Source organism: Psammomys obesus, unplaced genomic scaffold (genome assembly GCF_907164565.1).
Source record: "Psammomys obesus unplaced genomic scaffold, mPsaObe1.curated_primary_1811, whole genome shotgun sequence".
NCBI lineage: Eukaryota > Metazoa > Chordata > Mammalia > Rodentia > Muridae > Psammomys > Psammomys obesus.
In genome coordinates this window covers 378,860-391,828 of record NW_026596088.1, presented here as the reverse complement: position 1 = coordinate 391,828, position 12,969 = coordinate 378,860, and the positions used below count along the sequence as shown (strand labels likewise).

At 47.4% G+C, this 12,969-nt stretch overlaps 2 protein-coding genes across 2 annotated transcripts in view; one reads left to right on the top strand and one right to left on the bottom strand.

Moving 5' to 3' along the window:
- Positions 1-2,846, bottom strand: part of Prss53 (serine protease 53) — a 19,412-nt gene extending 16,566 nt beyond the window's left edge. The window contains exon 1 of the mRNA XM_055627572.1: positions 2,679-2,846. Coding sequence (XP_055483547.1) covers positions 2,679-2,829 — 151 coding nt within the window. The 5' untranslated portion in view covers positions 2,830-2,846. The remainder of the gene's footprint in view (positions 1-2,678) is intronic.
- Bckdk (branched chain keto acid dehydrogenase kinase) lies at positions 2,207-7,152 on the top strand. Its single transcript, XM_055627574.1, has 12 exons — positions 2,207-2,282; positions 2,872-3,236; positions 3,359-3,427; positions 3,512-3,622; positions 3,882-3,929; positions 4,006-4,125; positions 4,207-4,305; positions 4,487-4,560; positions 5,778-5,906; positions 5,986-6,075; positions 6,458-6,616; positions 6,700-7,152. The coding sequence occupies exons 2-12, from the start codon at positions 3,042-3,044 to the stop codon at positions 6,842-6,844; spliced, it is 1,239 nt and encodes a 412-aa protein (XP_055483549.1). The 5' UTR covers positions 2,207-2,282; positions 2,872-3,041; the 3' UTR covers positions 6,845-7,152.
- The last annotated feature ends 5,817 nt before the right edge of the window (positions 7,153-12,969 follow it).

Sequence of the window (12,969 nt, the reverse complement as noted above, 5' to 3'; positions counted from 1 at the left end):
GGTAGGGCTAGCCCAGGCTGTTAAGAGTCAGATGACGGCTAAAGGTGGACTGGTTGAAGGCTGAAACAACAGAGATGGCCTAGGATTCTGATCCACACCTGTTTGTGTGTTCTTGTAACCTCAGGCTACCCATGTTTTCTGTCTGTATATATAGTTTGGGTTCTTGCACAGCAGAGCAGCCTGAGGACTAGGATAGCCAGCTTTTAAAATAACCCTCAGTGGTTTCCTTGTTCATACCATTGTGTAGTTTCTTCCCACACTGAATAGGGCTGAACTTGCCCAACGACCTCATGCAACAGTAGAGCTGCTGAATCACCTCTTCATGGTCATCATCGGGATGTCTCACTGGCCTATTAAGGGCAACACATCTGACAATGAAACTCCTTATTTTACCCATTCATTTCTCCCCTGGGGTTTCCTATTTTAGGGAGGATTCCCTCTCTCCCTCTCTCCCTCTCTCCCTCCCTCCTTCTCTCTCTTTGTTCCCCCCTCCCACCTCCCCGCCTCCGTCTGTCCTGGAACTCAGTATGTGCTGGCAGCTTTGTGAACAGGAGCTAAGGGCATGTGTGTCCAAACTAGATAGCAGGCAGCTGCAGCCAGTTCAGAGACAACTTCAGTCTAGGGCCAGGTTAAATGAGGTGAAGTGGTTGCCAGCCGCCTCCGCCTACTGGCTGCCAGCTGGGGTGGCTCTTGTCCATGCCGAAGCCACGTGAGAGGCAAGTCCAGGAACCCAGCAGGAACTCACAGTCCTTTGCTTCTGATGAACGCTTGTCACCCCTCTCTCTCTCTCCCTTTTTCCACGTGCTATGCCTGCTAGCCAGAGCTGAGAGGCCTCCTGGCTTTTCACCAGGATGTTGCCAGGAAGTTGTAAAAAAATGCGGGGGTGGGGGTTTGTAAGGGGAAGAATCCAGTTGAAGAGGAATCGGTCTGGAAACGCAGAGTTTCTGAAAGTCTGGGAAGCTGTCAGTGCAGACCTTCCCCACTTCCTCGGCAGGTCAGCCTTGTGAGGGATTCCACCCCTACGACAGGACCTTCTCAAAGGAATCCCCTGCTTAATGTAACACTTTTCAAATATTAAGAAATCAGTACACACACTGAAAAGTCTCTCCTGATCATCTTTTCTGCTTGTCTTCTCCGTACTTTTTGCCATCTGGACCATGTTCCCAATAACTAAAGCCAGAGTGATCTAAGGAGGAGAGAATAATTCAAACTTTCAGTGTGGTGGCACTTGCGGACAAATTGATGCTTGAAGTAGGCAGGATCAGATTGCCCGGCTGAGGTGGGAGGACAGGGTGTTCTGGCGCAGTCTGTCCCCAGTAGTGCGACTCACTATTTGAGACTAGTCTCAAAACACCAGTCAAAACTAAACAAAACCAAAATCATTTGGTGGTTCCTAACTCCACAGCGCAAATACAGACACATTCAGGAGCTGTCGGCCACTCCATGAAACCCCTCCCTCCCGAATATCAAAGGGCTCCAGCCATACCGGCAGATCATCCAGGCTTTCCTTTATCCGGTCCTTGCCCGGCCACATTCTACGCATCTTGCAACTTACTCATCCTGCACCTGGCTCTCACACGACCTCTTGGGAGGCGCCAAACACAGCTATCACATCCAAACTGTCTTCCCCCTCACAGTAGAGGTCTACTTCTTCGAAACACCCTTCCTCCCCTTGTGGCACAGAAAGGTCATCAAGTCTGTTAACTTGCAGGAAGGTAGAAATAGTAACGCTCGTGCTAATTGCACACCTGGCGCTGTTCTAGGCAGCCTGAGTATATAAATTCGTAGAATCTACAGAGCTCAAGGATTAATACATCTTCACTTTGCCAATACCATAGTTAGAGCACCGAGGAATTAGCTATCTTTCCTCGGGTGGTAAGAGAGCTGAGCTGAAGTTTGAAGCGGGCAGACCACGAAGGAGCTAGGAGGTTAAACGAGGGGACCTTAGAGAAGCAGGCAGGGTCTATTCCGTCCACATCTAAGGGTTTTTCCTGCTCCCTAGCATTTTTCTCACAGGAAGCTTACTTTATACAGTAGAAGACAGAGTCGATGATAGGGTGTTTGTAATTTCGGGCGCACCGCAGGGAGCCAAGCTACTTAACTGAATGGGAAGGGAAGCCTACACGAGTCCTCCCGGTCAAACTACAACTCCCAGGAGGCATCGGGCACACACAGCCCGCGCGATGTTACAGCGGGGGAGGGCGCAGGCGGGCTCGGCTAGCCGGGCGGGTCGACTGCTTCGGCGGTTCCGCTCGGACCCGGGCCCAGCGTCCGGCCTCGCGGTAAGTGGAGTAACTCACAGTAACTCACACAGACCCCTCCGGCGGACGCTTGGCAGCACAGGTCCTCAGCCTCCACCCCTGCACGGAAGTGCGCATGGGCGGGGGCTGGCATCTACCATATGGGGGGACTCTGGCCGGACTAAGTGACCCAGCGGAGGGGGAGCTCCGATGGGGGAACTCTGGGACCTCAGTTTCGCTGCATGCACCCTTATTCTCCCGTGCGCTCTGCTTGTCTCACGGACGCAGTCCTCAAAGGCTCGGTCCCGTAACGCCGAGTAGGGGGTCAAATCCACCCCTGAATGGGGGTGTCCAGAACCTGAGGGAGCTGGGGAGAGGTTTTATGGCTAGAATGGACCGGAGATTACTTCCCCCGCTTCCCCGAATGCGCACACAAACCTTCAGGTTGTTTCAGAGAGAAGAGTAGAACACCCGGAGAGTGTTGTCCAACCTCGGCCTGAGCGTGTCTCGGGAGATGGTTGTAAGGGCTGGGCAAGTTTGTCCAGGTCTGAGAATACTGGTGTGCACTTGGAGAAATAGTGCAAACCATCTCGATTCGGAGTCTTACAACCGCCTTCCACCACTCCAATAGATGGAAGCTGCCGTGCCGGCGCTGAGCATGTCAGCATCTTCGAGAGACCCACATCCCTGATATCCGGGAGAAGCCCTGCCCACTCTCTCTTTACTCCGCTTTGGGGTCAGCGCTGTCTCTTGGGTCCTTGGCCCCGTATTGGCAGCCTAGCTCAACAAAGAAGCAGGACAATGATACTGACTTCAGTGCTGGGCAGCGGCCCTCGGAGTGGGCCTTCACTGTGGCCCCTTTTGGGGTCCTCACTGTCACTCCGGGCACGATCAACATCAGCCACCGATACACACCATGTAGAGCTGGCCAGGGAACGCTCCAAGACTGTTACTTCCTTTTACAACCAGTCAGCCATTGACGTGGCAGCAGAGAAGGTACGCTCTTTAGGTGATGGGCAAAAGTAAAGCTGGAGTAAATCTTAAGGGAAAGGGTTGAGCTAATGTCAGGTTGGTGGGGTCTTGAGTGTCTGGTGCTCAAAGCCCCCCTTCCCTTTTAGCCTTCAGTCCGCCTCACTCCCACCATGATGCTCTATTCTGGCCGCTCCCAGGATGGCAGTCACCTTCTGGTAAGGCTCTCTCTTTCTCTCTGCTCCAGAGGTTCTAGCCTGCTGCTTGGGACCCTCCCTCATTTTTTTTTTTTTTTTTAATAGAAAAGTGGCCGCTATTTGCAACAGGAGTTACCAGTGAGGATTGCTCACCGGATCAAGGGCTTCCGTAGCCTCCCTTTCATCATAGGTTGCAACCCCACCATACTGCATGTGGTAAGGCAGTGGGGACCTTCATTTAATATGCACACTGCTCAAGAGGCAAATGGGGGAGCCCAGCCCTGCCAAAAGGTGTCAGGCCTGGATGGGACTAAGCCTCAGAATGTCAGAGGCCAGGACTATATTCATGGGAGCTGAAAGGGTCCACTGGGGCTAAGACCTTACTAACTGAATTGGGTGTTGATCCCTATGGGTGGCTGTTTACTACTCAGGCGTCTGTAGCACCTCTGTGAATTCCCATGCTTATTCCGTGCAGCACGAGCTATACATCCGGGCCTTCCAGAAGCTGACAGACTTCCCTCCGGTGAGGCTGGGCTGAATAGGGTAAGGGGCCAAGGTCAGGGGTGGACCACCCGTGCTCATGACTCTGTGACCCGCAGATCAAGGACCAGGCCGATGAGGCCCAGTATTGCCAGCTGGTGCGACAGCTGCTAGATGACCACAAGGATGTGGTGACCCTGTTAGCTGAGGGTCTTCGTGAGAGCCGGAAACACATAGAGGTCAGAGGCAATAGAGAACGGGCCTGGCGAAGTAGGATGGTTGAGAAGGGGGCACAGGTTTCTAAGACTCTCTCTTTATAGGATGAAAGGTTGGTCCGGTACTTCTTGGACAAGACACTGACGTCAAGACTTGGCATCCGCATGCTGGCTACTCACCACTTGGCACTACATGAGGACAAGGTGGAGCTGAGACCCCTGACAGATCTGAGAATGTGAAATGGGGATAGGCACCTGAGCCACAGGCCCCCCTTGGGGCTGGGGATGGACTTTGTAGCTGCTCTGGCATTCCAGATTGTGGGAACTTTGGCAGCTGAGGTGGGGGTGGGGATGTTGCTAGTTCTGACCTTCTTTTTCCTGCCAGCCTGATTTTGTTGGCATCATCTGCACTCGTCTGTCACCAAAGAAGATTATTGAAAAGTGGGTGGATTTTGCCAGGTGAGACTAGAATGGTGCAATGGGTAGATGGCTCAGGGGCAGGGAAGGCTTCTGGTCCTGGCGTGTTCTAGGGCGAGGCTTCTTTGTTTTCTTTTTAATTACTTTTATGTGTGTGGGAGTTTTGCCTCCATGTGTGTCTGTGCACCATATGCGTACAGGACTGCAGAGGAAAGAGGAGGCTGTGAGCCACCGTGTGGGGTGCTGGGAACCAAACGTAGGTCCTCTGCAACAGCAGCAAGCGCTCTTAACTGCTGAGCCATCTCTCTCTGAGCCACTCTTGGTTTATTTTTTAATTACGTTTAATTATTTGTGTGGGAATGTGCACGTACATGTGTGGGCGTGTACCACAGTGTGGCCAGAAGACAACTTGATGTAGTCACTTTTCTTCTTCCACTATGTGGGATCGAGGGATTAAGCACAAGTTGTCAGGCTTGGTGGCAAGTGCCTTTACTCACTAAGCCCCTTTTTTTATTTCTTATTTCTTTAAGATTAAGTCTCACTTTGTAAGCTTGGCTGGCCTGGAACTTACTCTGTAAACCAGGCTGGCTTCAAACTCATAGATTCACTTGCCATTGCCTCCCCAAATGTTGGGATTAAAAGTGTGTGCTATCCTGCCTGGCCACTGAGCCATTTCAGTAGCCTCTGATTTTGTCTTGAGGCAAGATTTCACTGTACAGCCAAGGTTGGACTGGAACTTGGAATTACCCTGTCTCAGTCTTCTTCGTGCTGGGATTACAGATGTGTGTCACCATGCGTAGTTTAATCAGGGCTCTCAGCATTGGCACTCTTTTTTTTTTTTTTTTTTTTGTTTCTTAAGATTTGCTTGTTTTCTATGTGTATAAGTGTTTATTTGCACGTATCTTTGTGTACCATGTTTGTGCTTGTTGCCCACAGAGGTCCCTTGGAATCAGAGTTATAGGCAGTTGTGAGCTGACCAACATGGGTGTTGGGATCCAAACTTGAGTCCCCTGAAAGAACAAATACTCTGAATAGCCAGGAACCATCTCTCCAATCCCACTGTCGACATCTTAAGCTAGTGGAGGGCTCTTGTCTTTTAGGCTGTTTAATACATCCTTGATGTCATTTGACACCAGAAATACCCTTCAGTGTGATGTGCAAAACTATATCCATGTGTTGCCCAGTGCCCCCTGAGAAGAAGAATCACCTCAAGCTGAGAGCTATACTGTAGGGACATCTACGGAACTTTATATCCACAGACGCCTGTGTGAGCACAAGTATGGCAATGCCCCTCGAGTCCGCATCAACGGACACGTGGCTGCCCGTTTCCCCTTCATCCCCATGCCACTGGACTACATCCTGCCTGAGTTGCTCAAGAACGCCATGAGGTGGGCAGGCTGGCTGTAATGGGTGGGGGAAGACAGAACCTCGGGTACCACCACCTGTTTATCTTCCTTTCCTGAATAGAGCCACAATGGAGAGTCACCTAGACACTCCCTACAATGTTCCAGATGTGGTCATCACCATCGCCAATAATGATATTGATCTCATCATCAGGTTTGTGCAAATAGAATTGGGCTGGGATGGATGAAGGTGCTGGGCTGTAGGACCTCAAACCAGAACCTACCCCCTCTGGGACTTGGACCCTGGTCAGAAAGTATATTCATTGATCCTAAGGTTGTCAGAAGCTGGACATTATAGATTTAGGGCCAGCTGACGGACCTGGAGTTGGGCAAAAGGTGTTTGATGAGAATAAATGTCAAATCTTACAAGAAATCAGAAGCAGTCTGTGGCCCAGGCAGAGGTGAGGTTAGAGGAAGATAAATCAAGCCATAGTCTACGGTTAGGTGGAACAAGAAGACACTCAGCACCGTCTGCTTAGGGGGCTATTGGGACCACATCAGACTTGACCAAGTCCGTCTTGTCAATATCCTTCCAGGATTTCAGACCGGGGTGGAGGAATTGCTCACAAAGACCTGGATCGGGTCATGGACTACCACTTCACCACAGCTGAGGCCAGCACCCAGGACCCCCGAATCAGCCCCCTCTTCGGCCACCTGGATATGCACAGCAGTGGCCAGTCAGGACCTATGCATGGGTGAGGCCCCACCTGCCCAAGACGGGAAGGGTAGACCAGGACACTTAAGCCTCTGACATCCCTATCCTATCCACTGCCCCCAGCTTTGGCTTCGGGTTGCCCACGTCCAGGGCCTACGCGGAGTATCTCGGTGGCTCCCTGCAGCTGCAGTCCCTGCAGGGCATTGGCACAGATGTCTACCTGCGGCTCCGCCACATTGATGGCCGGGAGGAAAGCTTCAGAATCTGATGGCGGATTTTTGGCCTGCTAACCTGCCACACTCCTCGAAGGACCTTCTGGGCCTGGCAGGGGCCACTGTGCTGTGCACGCTGCTGCTTCGTGGAGCTTCAGGGCCTCAGACAGGTGGACAGACACGGAGCTGGGCACCACTCCTCCTCAGCAGGGCCCACTGCTTCCTACCTCCAAGTCTTGGAGGAGAGAAAGCAGGGACCCCTGAGGCCTCCAATACCAGCTCTGCCGTGCTCACTCTTGAGGAGTCCTTATTTGACCTGCTGTTTATTAAAGTTTGCATTTTGAATGCCCTCTTGGGCCCCAAATGTTGGGAGGGCAGGTGAGCTTTTGTTTCTGCCTGCTTTGGAGTTCGCTAGGCCCTGGGAGTTAACCTGGTCATGTCCACAGTCTAGCTGTCCTAGCACCATGGCAAGAGGAGAACTGGTCCCAAGGTTCTTGCCTATTTAACTTGGCAGGAGTGGGGTTGACTCTGGAAACTTCTGTTCATTGAACAAACTTGCTGGGCCCCAGACGATATGAGAAGACCCAAAAGACTTATCTTCAGGCCCAACACTTCCCTGCCTGGCAGTCATAAATTTCAGTGGTAAAGGTCACTGGACTGGGCAGCCTTTAAGCCACCTGATTCCTGAGCTTGAGTGAGGTTAAAAATACTGTCTACCAACTGTAACTGCAAAAAGAAATGCTTAAGGTTATGCAGATACCTGGGAACCTCACAGAGATGAAGTCCTCTCAGGGAGGGCCAAGGACGTGGGTGGAAAGCACTTAAGCAGAACTGCCTGGAACAGAACCTCGGATGGATTCCAACTGAAAGCACCTCTTCCCCTGTTTAGGACCTAAGGACTTCCTTGGTGGGACTGGATGGAAGAATCAGATTGTTTTGTTTGCTTTTTGTTTTTGATTCTGGGTCTTATGCAGGCTGGCTTCACACTTTCTATCAGTCGAGGATGACCTTGAAATTCTGATCTTCACCATGTCTACACATACTGAAATTACACTCATCCAATACCATACCTGTGCTGGGGATAGAACCCAGAGATTCTTACAGCTACTCAAGCATTTTTCCAAGAGAGCTACATCCCCGCCTTTTTCTTTCTTTTTTTTTTTAAAAATTTACTTATTTATTATGTATACAATATCTGCATATATGCCTTCACATTAGAAGAGGGCACCAGATCTCATTATAGATGGTTGTGAGCCACCATGTGGTTGCTGGGAATTGAACTCGGGACTTCTGGGAAAGCAGACAGTGCTCTTAACCTCTGAGCCATCTCTCCAGCCCCCAGCCTTTTCTTCTTTGAGATGGTTTCTCTGTATAGCCTTAGCTGGCTTGAAACTTGACTTCTAGACCAGGCTCACCGGGAACTTGCTGCAGCCCCTTCTGCCTCTGCCTCCTAAGTGCTGGGACATAATGACCTCTTGACTTCATTTCTGATCCCTGTTCTCTTCCTGAGGCTAGTTGTAGGTCAACATCTTATCCTACCTCTCATGGAAAGAACTGTGGGATTGAAGGGAAACAGAAAATTGTATCTGGGGACCAAATGGCAGATGGTAGGAAACTACAGTGTCTTGCAACACTAAAAATCCTGCTGATGGCCAGAGATAGGCAGCAGCCAGAGTGCAGTGCTTGGAGCATGGGCCTTTCCCTGGAACCAGTGGGCTCCACGGATGGCTTTTAAGATAGGAAAGGAGGGATCAGGTTGGACTCTCTAGAAGCTGATCCTAAGGATTTGTGTTCAAATAACTTGTTAAAGTGGTCCCAGGGCTTGGGGGTACTACAGTGCCCCCAGTTCCATCAAGTGCTCTGTATGTGTATGTGCGTGCATAGTCCAGAGTTAGTACCCTGTTCTTCAGAGGTGCGCTTTAGAGAGTTAAGCTCCATGGTAATGATTCCCTCACTTGACACTTCTCTGTTGTGGGTATGTATGTACATTCCTAGACTGCAAACTCTTTAGCCTTTCCAGGAAGAATCAAATGTGATGTTTTTTTAGTGAATTACAGACACAAGAGCAGCTGGAGGCTCAATACATAGACGAATATACCGGTCCATGAGATTCCCCTGTATTTGTTATTAAAAAAAAATTTTTTTTTAAAATAGAGAATGTTAACAGACTTAAGAGCAGTGAATAGAGTAATTGAATCAATGGGTCCATTTGGCCTGGAATTCCTTTGCCTTTATTACCTAAGTCATAGCCTATGATAGTAAATGATTTTAAAGTGTGCTTTTTGACTATTCCCATGCAAGAACAAGATAAGGAAAACTTTGCTTTCACAGTGCCTCCATATAATAATGCTCAACCTTAAATGGGTGTCAGTGAAAAGTTCTTCCACACAGCAATGTTAAATAGTCCAACTGTATATCAATATTTTGTGCAATAACCACTAGAAATAATTCATAGGCAGTTTCCTCAATCTATTATTTACCATTACATGGATGATGTTTTGTTGGCTGATTCTGAGGTAGACACTTTAGAGAAAGTATTTGGTGAAACAAAAAGATTTTTTTCTTATTGGGGTTTGTAGATTGCTTCCGAAAAAATTCAGAGAGGAGATTCTATCCACTATCTAGGTTATAAAATAAGTCAATAAAAAATCCAACCACAGAAAGTACAGATCAGAAGAGATCAGTTGGGAACTCTTAATGATTTTCAAAAATTAATGGAAGACATTAACTGGATAGAGCCCACCCCTGGATTAACAGTCAAGAGTTAAGTAATTTGTTTGAAATGTTACAAGAAGATTCCCACTTAGACAGTCCAGTATAGCTAACACCAACAACAAAAGCGGAGAAAGAGTTAACTTTAGTAAAGACATTACAAGATGCATATGCGGCTCATATAGATCCCAAACTGGACTGTATTTTGGTAATTTTGCCTCCAACTCATGCTCATTATGCAAAGAGAAGATAGTATTTTAGAATGTATCTTCTTAGTGTGCAAACAAAATATAAAATTAAAGACCTATAGAAAGGGTTTCTGATTTAATTATAAAAGGAGTAGACCCAGCAGAAATCATAGTGCCTTATACTAATACTGAGATTCTTCATTATAGATAATCAATGAAGATTGGCAAAGAGCTTGTAGCAACTATATGGAAGAAATCAAACCACAAATACCCTAAAAGCAAGCAACTTCAGTTTATTAAAAAGGACCAATGGATTCTCCCCCACATAGGAAGTGGAATGCCTATTCCTGAATCACCTTCATGCTCTTCCGATGCAAATAAGTTGGGAATGGCTGGTAATCAGAAAAAGCAATTCACAGCCCATGTGCGTCAGTTCAAAAGTCAGAGTTTTATGCAATTCTTACAGTTTTAGATTTTCCTGAGCCTAGTAGTATAATTACTGACTCTCAGAAAGCAGTTCTGCATACAGAAACTGCTAAATTTGTTCCTGATAATTCAGAGTCAACCTTATTTATGCAGCTGCAACAGGCAATCACAAATAGAAACTATTATATATCATCCATATTTGGTCTCATAGGCTTGCCAGGTCCATTAGCACAAGAAAATGAAGGAATTGAGCAATTATTAATAGGAAGTATGTTAGAAGCCTTGAAATTTCATGAATACCATGTTAACAATAAAGCTTTGGCCAGGTGGCGGCGGTGGCACACTCCTTTTAGGCAGAGGCAGGCAGATCTCTGTGAGTTCAAGGCCAGCTTGGTATACAGAGTAAGTGCCAGGACAGCCAAAACTACACATAGAGAAACTCTGTCTTGAAAAACCACAAAAATAAATAGATAAAGGTTTAAAGAAAAAAATTTCTATCACCTGGCAACAAGCCAAGGAAATTATAAGAAAATGTCATACTTGCTCTTTGCATGACTCAACTCCATTACCTGTTGGAAGTAACCCTAACAGCACCAAAAGACATTAAATCTGGCAGATGATTGTGTTTCATTTCGCAGAATTTGGAAAACTAATGTTTGTACACCATATCATTGATACATACTTGGGGTTTCAACGGGCAGCTGCTTTGAGTTCTGAAAAGGCTGATTCTGCAGTTACTCATTTACTAGAAGTAACGGCTATTATGGGGATACCATAAAAAGCACAAAGTGAGACTCACAGCACCCCTGCATATGTCTCCATTAAGAAGAAGCAATTCTTTGCATATTACAATATAAAGCACATTATAGGTATACCATACAATCCTACAGGACAAGTTGTTGTAGAAATAGCTAATTGAACCTTAAAGGAAATTCTTATATAACAAAAAGGAAGAATAAAGACTCCCAGGGATAGACTAAATAGTACTGTGTTAATTTTACATTTTCTGAACGTTAACAAGAAAGGAGCAACAGCAGCAGAGAGACACTGGGTTGTAGAAAAAAAAAAAAAAACCCTGAAATTAAAGCAACCTATGTTCTATAGGGATGTGTTAGTATCAGAATGGAACTCAGCAAATGTTTTGTGTTGGGGACATAGATTTGTTTGTATTTCCACGGGAAAGGAAAAACTATGGATACCATAAAAACTAATAAAGCTCAGAGTTAAGCAGGAGAGGCCTTCTGAAAACCTTGACCACTGACCCAGAAAGAGCAAAGAAGAAAGCCTGACCAGCCACCGCCTTTCCCTGCCAGCCAGAAAAGCCTGGACAAGAAACATTTAGTACCTAACCACTGACAGGTCTATGAGCAGGACTTTGGTCTCCTGAAATACAGAGTCATCCACAATGCAAAGCAACAACAGGCAAATGATCAGGACTTTTAACACATCCTGCATGCCCAAATTGGGGTTGCAACCCAAAGGTTCACAGAGCAAGAGGTGGAGATTAAAGGACTTCAGTGAGGAACTCCAGAACACCAGGTGCTAGAAGATAAGACAGTCCAGGAGTATAAAAAGTTCAGTAAGCATCTAGGCAGTGGTGGCACATGCCTTTAATCCCAGCACTCTTGAGGCAGAGGCAGGTGGATCTCTTGTGAGTTTGAGGCCAGTCTGGTTTACACAGTAAGTTCCAGGACAGCCAAAACTACACACAGAGTAACCCTGTCTCGAAAAACAAAGTTCAGGCAGTAGTACCTGAATTACAGGAAAGAGAAGCATCAGTTGGGTTCTAATCTCAGCTGTGGATATGCTCCTGAGAGATCAACAGATCACATCAGACACCTGAGAACCCTGGAAAAGACGTTGGAAAGAATGGAGAAGCAAGATCGCAATACTATCATGGCCACAGGGAGCACCCAGGGCAGCTTCAAAACTGCATAATTAGTAGCTAAACCCAAATGGGGGCAAAATGTAACGTGATTTATTTTGTGTGCCTAACCCTTTAAAGGATCCCCAGCTGACCCTAAGACTTTCAGTGTTGGAATTTCTGGGAACAGGAGAGGATATAAAAAAAAAGCCAGCAGTGGCTGAGAAAGACTGGAGTAGGGTTCAGGTTGCAGAAAACAGTTGGTGCAGGAAGAAAGAAGATTGAGCAGGGTTAGAGAAGAGAGAAGAGATTAGGCAGAGTGAGGTTAGGACACAGGTGGCGTGAATTGGGCTAGCAGAGTGAGAAGAGAAGACAGCTGGTGACAGTTGAGCCAGGAGAGGCTGAGCTGAGCAGACACGCCACAACAGTTGTTACAGTTTGGAGCTCCTAGTACTGGGAAAACTGGGAGGGAGAAGGGACTGTTTAAGCACACGGTTGGGGAACCGATAGAGGAACAGTTGGGAGAAACGTTTGAAGGGGTGGGCTGGAAACTGGGAGAAGAGCTGGCAGGGACTTAGAAGAACTGGTTAGTGTTTGTATGGAAAGAAAACATTAAAAGAACAACAAAGTCACACATTTCACAGATACACACCTGTGATCCTGGCACTTGGTGTGCTCACACAGGAGTATAACACAGATATATCAGCAGCAACAAAAGGGAGCTGGACCCGGTGAGATGGCTCAGCAATCTAAATTGTGACCTTGGAACTCCTCGCAGGAGAGAACTGAGTCCTGAAGAGTCCTCTGACCTGCATGCACGTCATACACACGATAATAACTGGCCTGAGTACAGTCCCCACACCGCTCTAGGAAGAACAATTGAATCTGCATGTTGGAATAACAAGGGACATTGGCATGAAGGCAGCACAGGTGTGTTGTGCTTGGATGCTTAGATCTAAATAAATTTACTGTGCCTGGGCTAATCCTTATC

Excerpts from the sequence above, each read along its gene's own strand:
- Bckdk (XM_055627574.1), top strand. The coding sequence starts at position 3,042 with ATGATACTGACTTCAGTGCTGGGCAGCGGCCCTCGGAGTGGGCCTTCA. Across the intron at positions 3,237-3,358 it reads TTGACGTGGCAGCAGAGAAG|CCTTCAGTCCGCCTCACTCC; the intron begins GTACGCTCTTTA and ends CTTCCCTTTTAG. Across the intron at positions 3,623-3,881 it reads ACCCCACCATACTGCATGTG|CACGAGCTATACATCCGGGC; the intron begins GTAAGGCAGTGG and ends TATTCCGTGCAG.